Source organism: Solanum verrucosum, unplaced genomic scaffold (genome assembly GCF_900185275.1).
Source record: "Solanum verrucosum unplaced genomic scaffold, falcon-dt-bn FXZP01000252.1, whole genome shotgun sequence".
NCBI lineage: Eukaryota > Viridiplantae > Streptophyta > Magnoliopsida > Solanales > Solanaceae > Solanum > Solanum verrucosum.
In genome coordinates, this window is record NW_026019988.1 from 5,963,943 (window position 1) to 5,980,826 (window position 16,884).

At 34.1% G+C, this 16,884-nt stretch overlaps 2 protein-coding genes across 2 annotated transcripts; one reads left to right on the forward strand and one right to left on the reverse strand.

The window, feature by feature from the left end:
* Window positions 1-1,308: 1,308 nt before the first annotated feature.
* Window positions 1,309-9,647, reverse strand: LOC125818652 (protein S-acyltransferase 11). The gene is made up of 5 exons (XM_049498165.1): window positions 9,413-9,647; window positions 6,117-6,342; window positions 5,120-5,418; window positions 2,528-3,025; window positions 1,309-1,826 (listed from the first exon to the last, which is right to left on the reverse strand). Exons 1-4 carry the CDS (start codon window positions 9,494-9,496, stop codon window positions 2,540-2,542), a joined length of 1,095 nt encoding a protein of 364 aa, XP_049354122.1. The 5' UTR covers window positions 9,497-9,647; the 3' UTR covers window positions 1,309-1,826; window positions 2,528-2,539.
* A 940-nt stretch (window positions 9,648-10,587) lies between these two features.
* LOC125818658 (uncharacterized) lies at window positions 10,588-16,026 on the forward strand. Its single transcript, XM_049498172.1, has 6 exons — window positions 10,588-10,697; window positions 12,600-12,879; window positions 12,992-13,126; window positions 13,809-13,865; window positions 15,155-15,289; window positions 15,906-16,026. The coding sequence occupies exons 1-6, from the start codon at window positions 10,639-10,641 to the stop codon at window positions 15,969-15,971; spliced, it is 732 nt and encodes a 243-aa protein (XP_049354129.1). The 5' UTR covers window positions 10,588-10,638; the 3' UTR covers window positions 15,972-16,026.
* The last annotated feature ends 858 nt before the right edge of the window (window positions 16,027-16,884 follow it).

The window sequence follows — 16,884 nt, forward strand, 5'->3', positions numbered from 1 at the left end:
TTCTTTGAATGTTGAATTTTATCATTTCATGTAAAACTTTAAATTTAAGTTGCATTTATAAATTTTGTCAATTACTTGTTCAGTTCTTCTTTATATATTATCCTTTATAAAAGTTGTTTTCAAAATTCGTCAACAAGAACAACATGATCTCTCTTAATAATAAAAATCACATTCAATATTGAGGATCTTTCTAAAATAGTCTCTCTACCTCTACGAGATAGTGGTTAGGTCTGCATACACTTTATCCTCCCCAAATCCTACTTTGTGGATTTCATTGAATATGATGTTGTTGTTGTTGATATTATACCCAATCAATAAAGGTAAGTATTTTCAACATCAAAATGCTTGTTCACAACTAGTTTATGAATTCATAGAGTTTAAACAACTCACACAACATGTAATAGATCTTCTTTCCTACAATTCAACATAATGATCTTCACAATAACTTAAGACATAATACGTAAATGGACCCTTAACTTGGCTTCAGTTGTCATCTACGCCCTCCAACTTTGGGTGTGTACAAATAGACACTTAAACTTGTATAAAATTGAACAAGTAGACATATACATCCTACGTGACATAATACATGTAGGACACCACATAGGACACAAAATTGTCATGTAGGACGAATGCGTCTATTTGTTCAATTATATACAAGTTTAAGTGTCTACTTGTGCACACTCAAAGTTGGAGGGCATAGTTATCAACTGTAGTCAAATTAAAAAACATATTTATGTATTATACCATAACTAAATAAACAATGGACGACAACAAGACACCAACCATATGTCCTCATGAACAACTTCACTACAACAAATAAAGAAGGCATAATCTATAAATATGCCCTTTAACTTGGTCTCCGCTTACATTTATATCTTCCAACTTTGACTGTACACAAGTAGACATTTAAGCTTGTATAAAATTGAACAACTAAATACACCTCCTACGTGGCATCTAACGTGGAAATTTGTGCACACCCAAAGTTAAAGGACATAAATGTAAAATATTTACAAATTAAGGGGCACATTTATGTATATGCCAATATAGAATTTAGCGGCAATAGTATAATTTGCCGCTATATTGTATTTAGCAGCAATAATTAATAAATATAATTATTTATAACCAATACTCTATATAAATGTCATTAACTCAATTTATCAATACTAGATGCAAAGACATTAACTCAATTACCACTAAATGTCCCTTTTGTTATAGTGCTTGTAAGTGACGTTCCAGTATCAGACTATACATGACTCATAAGAATGTGAAGGGGTCATGGAAAAATACTATAAAAAGGATAACAAAACATTCAAGAAAAAAGAGAAAGTGTGATAATCGAAATACAGTAGAGAGTGAAAAAGTTCAATTGTCACAAAATTAAATTAATCCAAAGGAAAAAACTAGGAGAGGATTTATCCTCTGAATTACATTTTAACAAAACAAGAAAAAAAAACATATTCAAGGTCAAGATAAAAACAAGATCATATGCTACAAGATTACAACAGAAAAAAAAGTTTGAACATGCCTAACCCAATTCAATCCTTTTCACTTCCTCTCTTCTATAGCTTCACCAGATTATAAGGGTCTTCTCCTCCATTGAACTATAAATAGAGTTGATCAAGCAGGGGGGAGGGGGTATTAGGTAGGCGTCAACTGTCTAACCTATTTCACTTGTATTTTCAGTCTACTGATACATCATGCCAGAAATGGGAAACAAATTCTTCCAGTCTTTCTACAGAAATTTGTAATGTCTGAAGGAATCTATCTGTATACATCATATATGTCCACCTTTCCGCAAGAAAAAACAGCATATACCTGATATAAATCTGCATAGCGTCATCAGATACCACAATCAAAATCCTACGCCAAAACATACAGAAACTACTAATCATGCCCCCAAGTCATGGATCAGGACTCATTTCTCCCTCAGTGGGCAGCCCAGCACACTAAGCTCCTCCCACAGAAGGGCCAGACCACATTGGGCCTTATGTACACAGCCTTACCTTGCATTTATGTAAGAGGCTGTTTTTCTTCCTCTGCCTTGGTAAAATCTCACAAACAATCACTTCTATTACCAAATACATAGTACAATTTTTTCTCTTTTCAGGAAAAAAGAGTTTAATAGAATAAATTGACAGATCGATAGGGTGAGAGGCCAGAGGTTCCAAAACAAAACTAGATCCTTCCTAACACCCAAATAACTGACAGACATCTCAGTGAAAAATGAAACACAACTGTCGTCTAATTCTTATGTTGGACAGTTGGAGGCTGCCAAAAAAAGGCCCAAGTGGAAGTGTTTCATTCTGAGGGCAGTGCCAACGCAGCCACGCAGGAACTTGAAGTACCACCTGGCCTATGAGGCAATAGTGTACTTAGTATAAGCACATGATCTAAGAGAAAAATCAGCTTTACAATGGGATTTCCAACTAGAATCCATCAACTAAAGCAGTATTTGGGAGAATTCAAAACTTACAACACACTGATGGCTCTAAGAAAATGAATAAAGAGAGCAAAGGAGGAGAAATACCTTTTGCAAGCTTCATTTTTTGTGTCTCTTCTTAGAACTGAAGAAGCTTGGCAAATATCTTGTTCTAGTATAAGGGAAGCCAAAGAATCGGATGAAATTTTGGCAATCCTTTACTGCAGTACCTTCACCCCCTGATGCACTTATATGACTCAAGTATGTCTTGCCTTCATATATGAAACAGAGTTGCTGCCATAAAAGCACACTTAAACCTATCTCGATAGAGACACTAGCAATAAACAGGTAGATAAGAACAAGTCCTCTCGCGGGTAAAAACAACATAGAACTCATAAATGCAACAAAAATATCTTTTAACATTCTCATAACCAACTTTTGACCAAAAGCCCCACTCAGAAGGTGAATTTGCCAGTTGTTTAATGGTGGCCAGATATGATAAACTGCATAAACAGACATGATGGACGCGTAAATCATGCCAATGATTGCTGAAATGAGGAAAAGGACAAAATGCCGATGGTTTGCTGCACCAACACAGTTTCCAATCTGATAAATACAAGAGCAACTATTATCATGAGAATATAATATGATTACTGCACCATATTTTTCATGTCAATCACACAGGAATTAGATGGGAGATGAATGTACATCCAGATGAAGTAAGGTGGAAGCCAGAGAAATCAGGCAAATTTTCAGTTAAAGCTTTCTATTTCCCCTTACAGGAAAACAACAGTATGTTGGTTCTATTGCATCATTTTCAAGGAAACTTAGATGGAGACAAAGGCCGCTAAAACTCAGATGGAAGACAAAGGCCCCTAATATAATTTTGGTTGTCATTCCTCTTTGTATAGGATGATTACTTGGAGAAAATGGAAGATGTTATGAAAGGATTATACCATAATTGGAGTAAATGATTTTAGTGGGTTTATAGCCGTTTTTAAGTCCCTTACAATCTTGTAAAGCATTACCGCCCCTCCTTGCTATATTTGTGAATAAATATTCTTATCATCAAACAAGAAATTTGTCCCTCTTCAAAGAATTAGAGCAAGAAACACCACTACATCAATTCATAAAAAATCAGTAGTTCTGGATACTGTTCATCGGTGAGCATGCTACACATGAAGCAAGTAAAATCAAAATATATGCACCCAGAACCCAGACCTATATCTCTCTTGATTTTCTGTCCATATTCTGAAAGGAGCTCATTTTCTCTTCACTCTCCCCATTGTGAGTTGTTCCTAACTGTTAACCAGTGTTACTAAAAGCCATTGCTTCATTGCTCGAATGGATGATGTGAGAGGTCATGACCTTATGGGTGAAGCCATGCAATTCAAATAAGTATGCATTTCAAACAAAGATGCGCAAGGTGGTCCTGAGAAATAGTTGATTCTTTGAATCTCAATTTTGAAGAGTTGAATTAATATCAACATTATTTGTATATTGGATGCTGAAATTAGTTATTTTAATTGATTGATTATTTTAGCACAAAATTCATTTACATATGATATCTGTAAATTGTGCGCTTCAATTATTTATCGTTTTTCAACCTTGTTGCTCTTTTTTCACTTTTGAAAACACTGCTAGTAACTCATGAGTATCTTTTACTCTCTGGTGTTCGCTCCCTGGAATTAGATTCTTCTTTTTTCTATTTGAGGTAGTTTTACTGCCCTGCATTCCTCTCAACAACAATAGCTAGCACCATTTTCAGTTTGATAAAGCATAAAATGTAACAGTTAAAAGATTCAAGTTTCTTGTAATTGAGTAGGATAGTATATACAACACTAATACCAACAACTTTCTGACAATCAGATTGTGGTAGTGCGAAGATCGGAGCTCCCAGTCTCATCCTTCATACTTCTTTTTTTTTTTTAAAAAAAAAGAGTAAGAAAATATAAAATAACATACCTATCATAACACCGTAAAATAATGAAGTATAAAATTTGAGTCACTTTTCACCCCTTTTTCGCTCTGTTAGGATATCATACCTATCGATGTCATGTATGATAAGTGTCTATAGATTCAATTCAGTTTCTTGTAAAGGATCTTCCTTTTTCTCTTTTAAACTGTATAAGAATCCTGGTTAGCTCTTTCAAATATTAGCTCTCTACCTATTTTACTTTTACTTTTACTGTTCTTTTTTCCTCTTTTCCAGTGGGGGGCTGTAGAAGTTTAGGTCAAGGAGTTTATATGCGATAGATCTGAAAGGTCAAAGCTAAAATTTGACAATGAGGTATACATATACTATTTGCATTTCACCAGGTGGTTAAGAATAGGATCATGCATCTTATCAACACCCATGGGAATCAAAGGTTTTCATGGATTTCAGAAGTGACAAAGAAACAACAAGTACATAATCATGCAAAGGACCTATATATATAACTGGGTTCAGAACTATCAATAAGCGATTTTTACACTAAAAAAAATCATCAAGCGGATATCACCAACCTAATATTTCTACAACATAGGGTCCACCTCAATTCTAGGCTTAAACTCCCAGACACATGGTTATCCTTGTCTATTAGGCTTCTTAAATTTCTCAGCTACTTTCTTATCATCTGTTTTCTAGAGACAATTTATAGGCATAACCTTCTAGAGAATAAAACAGCTTCTCCAAAGTGTAAAAGAATAAAGAGAACTTACAAATGGACAATGATGATCCATGTCCAATACGCACATCCCACAAGAACGGCAATGATGTGCCCTAGGTGACTTTGGCTTAGCACAATATTCACAAAATCTATAATTCTCAAGTGCTCCTTTTGTCACAGCAGGATAGCTACCCCACAGTATGTTTGGTGGAGCACCAGCAGATCGAAATGCAGAAAGGCTAAAGGTAGACAGGGTAAATATGGACAATATTATAGCAATCACAATGTTAACACCGCCATAGATGTAACCGGGAGAAACTAATACCGGATAAATGGCCCAAATACCGCCACCTGAAACACCAAAAACCATATCAAAACTGAATGTATAATAAAGTCTTACATCCAACAAGTTGAGATAAGCTGCAAAGAAATGCCCATACAATTAACGCAAATGACATATTGTGAGAGACAAAAATGTATATTGTGAAATTTGATGCATTTTATGCAACAATTGCAAGGATTTGTTGCATCCAATGACTAGAAACAATAGAAAAGCAAATTAGCAATACGACCACAAACTGTTTGAACATCTAAATAAGAGATTAAGAGACTATAGAAACTGAGCGCATGCAGGATGCATGAAACAGCCATTATCTGTTTGATCAGCATCAATCATAGTGACCTAGTCTAACTTTAAATTACACAAATTTCGTTGATACGGCAGTCTTGGTGGCTTCCAGCATGGATAAACTTCTTGATTGCTCTCCATGCTGTTTTATTTCAGTGGTTAGGAACAAGAAAAGCAGCAGAGGGCTATAATTGGCAGAACCGGGGGATATACATGAAACACAAAAACAAAGAGATGTCCACATTGACTTCTGCCGCAGTAAAAACTGACATGAAAATCATTCAAATAGTGCAAGCCTTATATAAAGATAAAGCAGATAGAGAAGGCAATAACCATACAGCTAAAAGTTCAATCATGAAAAGAATCAAATATTCCCGCAGATCAGGGATGCAGGGGAGATGATGGATGTTTGATCACTTACATATTACCAATAGCATGAAGACAATAAGGATGCTGACAAAGCACCGGTCTCGCAATCGTCTCCACCTGAAGTTCTGGTTCTCACATTTAATTATGTTCTGGTTACTTATAGCTCCGCACCAGAAACACTTGAAAGCAGGTACATGTGGTGAAACAAGAACACGGAGCCCACAGCCCCAACATGTCGTTTCATGATCATCACTTACAGATGTCACATTATGCTCCTCCTACAATAGCACACCATTAAGAAACTAAGATGTTCAGTATTGATTCAAGAATGTCTAAATTGTCCAACCTCAGAGAGAAAAAAGACAGAAAATTAGTGAAATCAACTTTGAGAGAAGCTTAATGATTTTTAGTTAACGGGTGAGACTTGCTGAAATGGTTAGTTACCTCTACCAACCACAGGTAGGGCACTTCAAAAGCATTACTTCAATGATAAAAGGAAGTAGAAAAATCATGTCAACAGAGGCAAAAAAGCTATGTGATTTCCTTCCATTCACCTAAGACATGGTAGACAGATTTAGGGGTACTTATAAGAAGCTAAATTCAGTGAAATAGTTGAGGTGCTTGCAAGCTAACCAAATATAAGGTTATTAAAAAAAAAAAAAAAGAGTAGACAGAAGGTGTTAAAGTTTTATCAGAACCAAAAACAAACGAAGGAAGAAAGGAAACAAAAAGGGGATAAAAGGAATCCCCGCTATGAAGATACTCAAACACAGGCAGGCACACATACGAAAAGAAAAAGAAGATGAAATTTTGGTCAATTACCAAAAATAACAGAAAATCCACTGATCAAGTATCGTCTAATAACTTATAAGAAGGAAACAGAAATGGGTTTATTGACAAAAAATAATCGCCAACGATGAGTGAAAAATGCATGTAAGCTTACCGGAGATACATCTGAGAAAAAAAGAGATAGAAAATTAGTGAAATCAACTTTGAGAGAAGCTTTAATGCTACTGAGTTAACAAGTGAGACTTGCTTAAATGGTACGTTATCTCCACCTCCAACCATAGGTAGGGCATTTCAAAAGCAATTATTTAACAATAAAGTAGACAAATGGTATCAACCAGGGGTGGAGCTACAACCATATAAGGGTGGTCAGGCAAACACCCTTCATCAGAAAATTATATTGGTTTATATAGGTAAAATATTGTCTAATATTGGATATATAATAAATTGAACACCCTTTGACACAACAAAGGTTGGTAGTCTGGTGGTAAGTGTGCTCATTTATGTCTTCAAGGTTTGTGGTTCGATCCTCACTATTTGTATTTTTTAACACAAATTTCCTTTTACCAAAAAAAACACAGAAATAGCCCCCTACCATTTTCAACCTTAAATTTTGATTAACCTAATAATTAAGATTTTCTATTTTCTTTTCGATCTATATTAAGTGCATTATTAGGTATAACACACTCTTAACAAATTAATTAAAGATAAAATTAAAGATTATTATCCACTATTATATTTTTAATTATTTCTACACTATTCTTTTAGAAAATGTAAAATAGTTAAGAATCTTATTAAAAGAAAAAGTAAATATGGAAAAAATGTTTCAACAATTCTCTCGAACTTTGAAACATTCAGTTATGATTATCATGAAAAAAAGTCTCAACAATTCACTTAATATGAACCAAAGGAGTATATTCAACTAGAAGCTAAAATTATTTTTGTTGACTTTTGTCCATTAGTTTTGATTTATACCATTGATAGTTTTATAATTGTAAGTTTATGTATTATTTAGTTATTAAGTGATATGTAATTTAATTTTAAAATTTGGGTGCACCCACTCATCAATAAAAAAAAGTTTTGTGCACCCACTCCGCTAAAAAAAAATAATTATTGACTCTTTCAAAGTTTGAACACCCTTGGAGAAATTCCTGATTCCGCCACAGGTATCAACAGAGGCAAAAAAGCTACATGATTTTCTTCCATTTGGCCAAGTCATGGTAGTCGGTAGACAGAGTTAGACTTACAGGATTCAAAATTCAGTGAAATAGTTGAGGTGCTTGCAAGCAAGCCAAACACAAGGTTAATAAAAAAATGTAGACAAGTGGTGTAAAACTTTTATTAGAAACGAAGAAAGAAAGGAAACAAAACGGGGCAAAAGGAATATCCCTGCTATGAAATTCCAACCTTTTGTACTCAAATACAAGCACACATACCAAAAAGAAAAAGAAGACATTCTTGATCAATTACTTATGAGTAAAAGGAAGTCCACTGACCAAGCATATTAAAATGATAAGAAGGAAACAGAATCAGGGTACATACTATACAGACAAAAATGATTGCCAACGATGAGCAAAAATGCATCTAAGCATACCGGAGATACAACTTAGCCAAAAAGGATAGGAAGTTATTGAAATCAACTTTGAGAGAAGCTTAAATGTTTCTGAGTTAACGAGTGAGACTTGCTCAAATGTCAAGTTACCTCATTTACTTCTACCTCCAACCATAGATAGGGCTTTTCAAAAGCAAATACTTCAATGATAAGAGCAGATAAGTGGTAACAATAGAGGCAAAAAAGCCATGTGATTTCCTCTTATATTGCTTAACAACAACAACAACAACAACATACCCAATATAATCCCACAAGTGGAATCTGAGGAGGGTAGTTTATGGGCAAACCTTACCCTCCTTTTTGGGAGGTAGAGAGTTTGTTTCCAATAGAACCCTCGGCACGAGTAAAAGCATTTCAAAACAGTTCAAAAGATTTAAAAAAAAATCATGATTGAAGAAGCCAAGACAAAACACTAAAGAAAGCATGACAAAGCATCCTCCTCTCATATTGCTTAAGCAGGATGAAAAACTTAGTGAACTAGTTGGGCTGCACGCAAGGCAGCAAGCTAGCCAAACAAAAGTAAAATAAATAGACAAGTGGTATAGAACTTTTTCTTTTACGACGATGATGTCCACACCAGCTTTCGCACATCTCAACTAATTCTACGGCATACTTGCCACCTCCCACCAGCAATATACCAACAGGTATCAGATAACTCTCCACCAACTTTTACCCGTACAAAAAGGGAAAATACAATCGCTGCTATACAAATTCCAACCTCCTATTCTCAAACGCAGGAAAGTATACCCCACCCCATACACACAAAAATAAAAAAAGACAAAAAATTTATCAAATTACTCAAAAAAATCAGAAAAAAAATCAATTTTTTTCTCTTGATCCACTGATCAAGCATTATACAGTAATAATAATCGATAAAAAGGAAACAAAATCGGGATATATAGAAAAAAAATTGATCGTCAACGATGAGCAGAAATTCATGTAAAACATACCGGATATAGAATGTCATCATCGGCGGCGGAGGTGGAGGACCTCATCGCCGTCGTAGAGGTGGTGGCGGAGTCCGCAAAATCCATGATTCCGACCACCTTTCACGGCGTCAACCGCTGTATTACGGTTGTTGGTTCTATTTCTACCAAAATGTATAACGACATAATTTCCTTTTCAAAATTTCTTTCCGGTAATATCTATAAAAATCTTTCAATATTATAATTCAAGAAAACAACAACTTGAAAAGTCAAATATAGTGATAATAAAAATAATAGGAAATAAATGGGACAACTTGGAAATTAAAAATGTAAGGATAGAGGTAAAAGTAAGAAGACTTCTCGTTGCCTCGTCCTTAATCAGAAATCAATTGTTTTGGATTCAAATAACATTAATTATTTCGAATTTATAAAATTTTGAGTATGAAATTATTTTTATTAAGGGATGATTTCAAAAAACTAAATTAACTCATTTATTGTAAAAATATAATTCAAACACGATACTCATTAAAAAAATGTTTTATTGTTATAATAATTTATACAAATTTATTCTCTAATGTATGATTTTTTGACACAAATTTCAATTTCGTCAAGTTTTAATGTTGATATCAAACACAAATTCTAAATCATTTCAAAATTTACGTAATGGATATTTAAAGTTGGATCAATAAATTTTGAGTATAGATGATATTAACAAAAGAAAAATCAAGAGTATGACATACTAGTCAATAAAGATCATGATTTCTAAAATCTCGTGTACATACAAGACATTAAATAATTTCAAAAATATATGATATTTATTTTTATTATTAGTGACAAGTGTTACAAATTTCATACAATTAATTAAATTACGCACAAATTATTTACAATATAATTATAAAAATTATAAAAAATCTCACACTAGTTTATGACGTGTAAGGCATTCTCTTCCACCAAACTACTCTCCATATCCATTTTGCCCCACACATACAAATGAGAAAAACAAATCCCATTTATCTCTTATTCCATTTTAATTTGTTTGTTCTATTTTTTTGATATGTTTATAAAAGAAAATAATTTATTTTATTTCTATATTTTACCTAGCATATTTAAAATTATAATTTTTAATTTAATTTGATATATATTACTTTGATATATATTATATACAAATTAAAATAGGATAAACAAATTGAAACCGAAGGGTATTTGATTTCTAGTTGTGGAAGTAAAAGCAACCATAATTTAAACCTCTTATGCCTTCAACTAGCTTTTTCCGGGGCCTCACGACAACAAACTCTGCTGCTTCTACCAGGTATTTTCCTCTCCCACTTATTTATTTATTTTTGTCAATTTTATCCAATTATCTATTTTGAATCTTGATTTCTAAAGTTCCCTTCTATATTTTGTTGGAAATTTTTGATGATTTATAGAAGGGATTGTTGGAATTTTGGTTTGTTAAGTGTTTTGTAAAGAGGGGTGAAATATAGTTGTATGACAAGTTTTTTTTTTTTCTCATTATGTATCAAAAGTAAGGTATGTGCTTAGTTAAAAGATACTTGATTTGAGGGGATTTAGGGTTTGAAGTTTATGGATTCGGGATTTTAGCACTTCTTTGAGTTGTTGGGTTGTAAATTTATAGTTTGTAAATATTGAAATGGAGTAGGTGGAGCTAGAATTTAAAAGTTTTTTTTATAGCTGTGGTGTACTTCCAACTTGAGTGCTACCTCCCAATTCCCATCGACAACAGGTACATGTAGCTTCGTCCTCCAAGGCATAGACAGATAGAGAGAAATCGCCGTGTTTTTGTCTTCACTAGGATTTGAACCTGAGACCTTGTGATAAGTAGGCTAGAATATGAAGTTAATGGAATTTGAATTAACTTGTTTTATGAATTTAGTACATCGCTTGATGTACAAAATATTGGAAGTGCTCCTCGGAGAAGGTCCACGTTGATGCATTATGAAGTAGCTCTAGCTTCTTCTTCTTCTTCTTTTTTCCTTTTTTAAATATAGCTATAATGAATTATGACAACTTGATGTTGAATCAAATGATGTACACTAGCCTAGCTAAGAATAACTTGTAGCGGCTACAACATCCTACTTCATGAAAGAGCAAGAAAAATTTGGACTTTGGAGGAACAACGTTTTCCATGGTCAGTTTATGCTTATCCAGAAGGTGCAGGGGTCGGTTTCTGGTAAAACGAGCTTATCTTATACATGTTTCTTAAAGAAGCTATGGTTTCCGATCTGATTTGCCATGAACCTTATGTTTGAGCATGTGCTACCATGAACTAAGTACAGGTGTTGGACATCAAGTGTGTGTTATGGACTTATGGCATTAAAATTGTCAAAGGTTATGCATATAAAATATACGCGCAAAGTGTTGGATGGAGGCGCAAGGATACATTACAATAATAAGCACAAAAATAGATGTGTATTACATCTGCCTGGATATGTTGCTCGGACTCTCCAAAATATTGCCGCACCGGTGCCGGATTTTCCAAAAATGCACTACTTTTGAAGAGTCCGGCACGCAATCGTCGACATTTTCAGAGAGTCCGAGCAACATACATAGGGTGAATGGCTTTTGAACTCATGTATAGTTAGTGTAACCTAAAAGTAATTCTTTTCATGAGTCTATACTGAGTAGTCCAGAGTTTATTCTTGTTGAAATATCTACAACTTCAGTGCTTAAGTGCGCCTTGAAAATATTGTCATCAACTCTTGTTTACCCCTCTTTCTTTAGTTAATTCATTGCAATATACTAGCTATCTAATATCTTCTTATTATGCCTACGATTGATTAAGCAAAAACAATACTGTTTCTTCACTTAGCCATTGATGTATGGCCTAATTGCATCTTATAATTCTCTAGTTCTATATTGTTACTGGTTTTCAACATCTGGAGGTTAGATTTTCTGAATCTGCACAAAACTGTGATCGTAAAAGTTTTTGTATCCTAACATAGTGAATTGTTAAAGCTACAAATTCTCAATTACTTTAACGTAACCAACCATCTTATCACGTGCAATCTTATTGCTTTGTTTATGCTGCTACACAAATACTAGCTTAAATTTAATGTCGAGTACATATTGTGTCTTTCAAGTTAGGAATAAAAGTTCATACCTTTACATGTGTCTTCCTATGCAGTGTTTCAAAAAATTCCAAATACATTTTCCTTGGTCAGTAACTCGTGCTTTGATGCCAAATTTTCAGAATGACGAGTTCTCTGGGGACCCACCCTCGTATCTGCTCATTAGGAGGAGGTCCTGAGCATATTGTGAAGGAAAGAAGTTGCAAAATTTCATGTTTTCGTTATACAGATGTAGAATCTTCTTGGAAAGAATTGTTTCCTTCAAAAATTCAGAAGTTTAATAGCTGCCGCCACCTAAATACTCGAAAATGTTGGTCAATTTTTTCTGCTGCAACCGGTGATGCAAATGATCCGGATGACTCAGAAGATAGTAAGAATCCTCCAGAAAATGAAAATGAATCTGTAAGTGAAAATGCCTTTGCTGGTGCAATTCCATGGTTGCTACGCTATACGTGTCTATGCATGTCTCTGATTGTCTAAATGTCAAACAAGCATCCTAATTTTTAGTTTGCAGGTAAATAGTGAAATTTTAAGGGGCAATCTTGAAAGAATTGTCGGGCGGGATGACTCTGCATTTAGTGGAATAGATCTTGCAGCTCTGATAAGGAATAAATATGGAAGGTCCTATGATGTTCAATTGATTAAGAAGGTACTTGCTTTCTTTATTCTTTAATCATTATTTCGGATGTATTTATAACTTAACACTCCCTTCTATTTCAATTTGTTTTTCTTACTTTCCTTATAAGTCCGTTAAAAAGGATGTGTCTTTCCCTTTTGACAATTCTTCAATTCCAACCTTCCATGTGGCTTGTTTAAGACCATGAGATTAAAAGACATTTTGATACATTCTACATACCTTTAGTTTAAGACTACAAGATTGAAAAGGTTTCTTTTCTTTCTTAAACTCCGTGACCAAGTCAAAACCAGACAAACAAATTGAAACGGAGGGAGTATGTATTTGATTGACCGTAGAGATACATGCAACTTCTCCAAAACTTCAAACTTTCAAAAATCTATTGGTTGGTGTAATGCTATTAATAAATAAAATCGGCTTAAAATCCCATTAAAAGTGCTTCAAAATAAAGTTCTTTTGATAAGGTTTTGAGTTTTCTGTATCCACTTTAAAACCTATTACTCAAATGACTATTTCTTGTTTTTTTTTTTTTTTTTTGTATGCTCTTTTAGATCAAATTAACCAATCAAGCTGACATGAAAAAGATCGTTCAAACAATTAACTATTCCAATTGATGTTGCAAGTTTTCTTTTTGGCAGTTGGATATATAAACATTGTTTAGATGCTTAACTTGTATCTCTATATCCTCTTTATGTAGGAATTCATGGGGAAAAATCTTCTCGCGTTAAATGTTATGTGGAAATACAGGGAGCAGGTGAGCTGATCTCTTTAGCATTCGTAATGAGATCGATTGTTGTCATTAAACTATTACTACCATTTGATTTGACGAATATTTTAAAATGTTCCCCAGTGTGATACATAGTTCTCAAACATAAGTTCAGTATGTGAAGAACCATAGTTTGTTTCTCTTATACTTTCCACTTGGGAGATGTCAGCACTCTGAAGAACGCACTTCAGTATTCTCTCATCTTTTGAAAGCCGTGGCTGGATTTCCTTATTCTTCAGATACTTAAGATCTTGTTTCAAAGAGTTAATAGTCAAAAACACACCTAAAAAGTATCTCAGTTTTTCGAGTATTACACCTGAACTATTAGGTGAGCGAGCTTCCTACTTGAACTATCATCAACTATTTATATAAATACACCTCAACTATTCGATGTTCCCCTTTCCTACCTGAAATATCACCATCGTTCGGGTACACAAAGGGAATAATTGATAGTTGAGGTATGTTTTGATAAATAGTTGGTGATAGTTCAGGTAGGAAACTCGTCCACTTGATAGTTCAGGTATGAAACTCGAAAAACTTGGATATTTTAGGTGTGTGTTTGACTCTTCACTCTATATGAAACAAACCAAATAGCACCAACAAAGTTTCAGTTTGTCCTTCCCTACTTTTGTTTTCATCTTGCTTTCTCATCATGATTGGAGTTGGGCTTTTTGACGGAGCATACCAGAAGCATGATGTCACATGTGATTCTGCTGCACTTTCCTTTCTAAACCTTGTCCCCAAGTGTTTAAGAAGATGAATATACCTTTCAATTCAGAAAGAGATATAAGTTAAAGGTGATTACTTGGAATGATATTGAACGTTTAACATTAACCAAAGACCGAGAGATGAACTTAATTTAGCTTAACTAAATTCTGCTGATACACTAGATGAGATGCTAATATTAATTTTCTCGAGACAGCATGCTAACTACTGCTCTCCTGCAGCTATCTCGAATAGTTGGGGTGACTTGGTCTGTGATATTCGACATTATGTATTGATCAAATAAAGCAAACATCTGACTTAGAAATAAACTGAACTTTTGGCATTAGAAATGAGTTTTATTACTTGCCCTGATAAGTTGAAAGAAACAACTTAGTATGTTCGAGTGACCTTTTTCCCCCTTTTTTTCTGGAAAAATGATTTCAAAATCGTTTGGGATCTGTTAAAACACAAAATCACAAATTGTAACTGTTAGAATGTGTTGAAATTCAGTTTAGAATTTTAAAAAATTCTGTGATTTCCGTCTAATGTGCCTTCATGATTCTGTTTTAAAGCGATCTTTTCCGTTAACTGAAGAAGAGTACCTACTGAGGCTAGATGATGTGGCAAACACATTGAAATGTTGGGGAGCTGTTTCGCATATTCGTAATAGCCTTGAGAAGTTGAAAGAGCGGCCTCGGATAGGAAAGGTAAATTAGTTCTAGCTGATACTTGATGCTATCTTCTACTCAAAACTTTTGATTATATTAATCTCGTTACCTTCATCACTTTTTGGTTAGTATTAGTTATGCTTTATAGACAGATCAGTTATAATCTTTATTTCTTTCTTTTGGTGGATTGTGGGAAAGGGTTTGTGGGGGTGAGGGTTACCTCATCGCATTTTCCGTACACTATGACCCTGTTATCCAATGCATATCATACAGGGGTGAACCTATTGTATAAGCTACGGGTCCATCTGAACCCAATAGCTTTGATAGAATTCCGAATACAAACCCATAATTCTAATTCTAGTTCCGTCTCTGATACCATATGTAGGATACTAACAATAAAAGAGTAGTGTTATCATTGTTTTCTAGTCCTATTAAAGCTTTGCATAAACCTCTATCCTAAGCTTATAAGAATCTCGGATATTATCAGTTGTGATGTTTATGAAGCACGTAGATATATCAAATTTTGCATTACAGAGGTTGTTATGAACTTATAATGACAAATATCATGTCACTCTTGTGAATTATTCTGCCAGTCCAAACCGAAAGTTTGTCTCACTATGCTTTTGATCGTGTTCTCTCTTGTTATATACTGCAGGCAGTGAGCATTTTCATCGATATGGATGAATCCGGAGGCCGTGCAAATGAATGGATTTACAAGTAGACCAGAACATTGTAGCTCCTCAATGTTGATAGTTAGCAATACATAGGTAGATATAGTACAAAGTTGAAGAAACACTTGTATTCTTTATTAATTACTACTATTTCATTGTGCAGACACAATTTTTTATATTGTTTCCATTTGATGGCAATTACCCCCTTCTGCAGACAACAGCTTATTTATTGTCCTGCAATTGTTTATGTCTCCATAAATGTTGTGTTTTTACTTTCTTTGAGTTGAGGGTCTTTTGGTAACAACCTTTCTACGTGAAAATGTAGAGGTAGGGTCTGTGTACACTCTAATTTTCTCTGCCTCCACTTCTGAGATTATACTGAGTATGTTGTTGTTTCTCTTCTTAACATATAATATCTACCTCATAGTTATATGGCATCCCCATGTATTACGAATTTTCGTGATACTAATCCTATAATGAATGTGTAACTTGTCAATTGAACCAAACGACCCCTAATAGTAGAAATATTTTGTACTATTGAGGTTAGTGATATGATAAATTATAATTTTACTATCAAGTGATTTTGGAGAAGTGATTATGTCATGGTTACTTGGAATATAGAGTGGAGGAATTTGGGCGTGGCATGTTTCAACAACATGACATGTGTCACTTTATCAATCACACATAACTGTCATGTGACACTTGGCATGTTTATTGCGGATCGTTATGCATGATTATTATGTGTTAGAAAGTTATTTGCAAGCTGTTTGCTTGAGTTATTTGATATCTCAAAAAGTTATTACAAGGTTTTTTAGGAGTTTGTAGGAGTACTAATGAACATCCACAGAATTGGGGTGAATTAACCAAACTAGAATGAGTTGTACATTCAGCTGGAAACATGGTACTTAGTTGTTAGCATAAGTAAGTAACTGAAAGCAGAAACTCTGCCCCCAGAAGTCTTCT

Bases quoted from the DNA above. Each gene is read 5' to 3' on its own strand.
- LOC125818652 (XM_049498165.1), bottom strand. From the start codon at position 9,496: ATGGATTTTGCGGACTCCGCCACCACCTCTACGACGGCGATGAGGTCC. The intron at 5,419-6,116 runs GTAAGTGATCAA...TTGGTGTTTCAG, and splicing joins CTTCATGCTATTGGTAATAT to GTGGCGGTATTTGGGCCATT. The intron at 3,026-5,119 runs GTAAGTTCTCTT...TGTATTTATCAG, and splicing joins TGGATCATCATTGTCCATTT to ATTGGAAACTGTGTTGGTGC.
- LOC125818658 (XM_049498172.1), top strand. From the start codon at position 10,639: ATGCCTTCAACTAGCTTTTTCCGGGGCCTCACGACAACAAACTCTGCT. The intron at 10,698-12,599 runs GTATTTTCCTCT...CCAAATTTTCAG, and splicing joins AACTCTGCTGCTTCTACCAG to AATGACGAGTTCTCTGGGGA. The intron at 15,290-15,905 runs GTAAATTAGTTC...TATATACTGCAG, and splicing joins AGCGGCCTCGGATAGGAAAG to GCAGTGAGCATTTTCATCGA.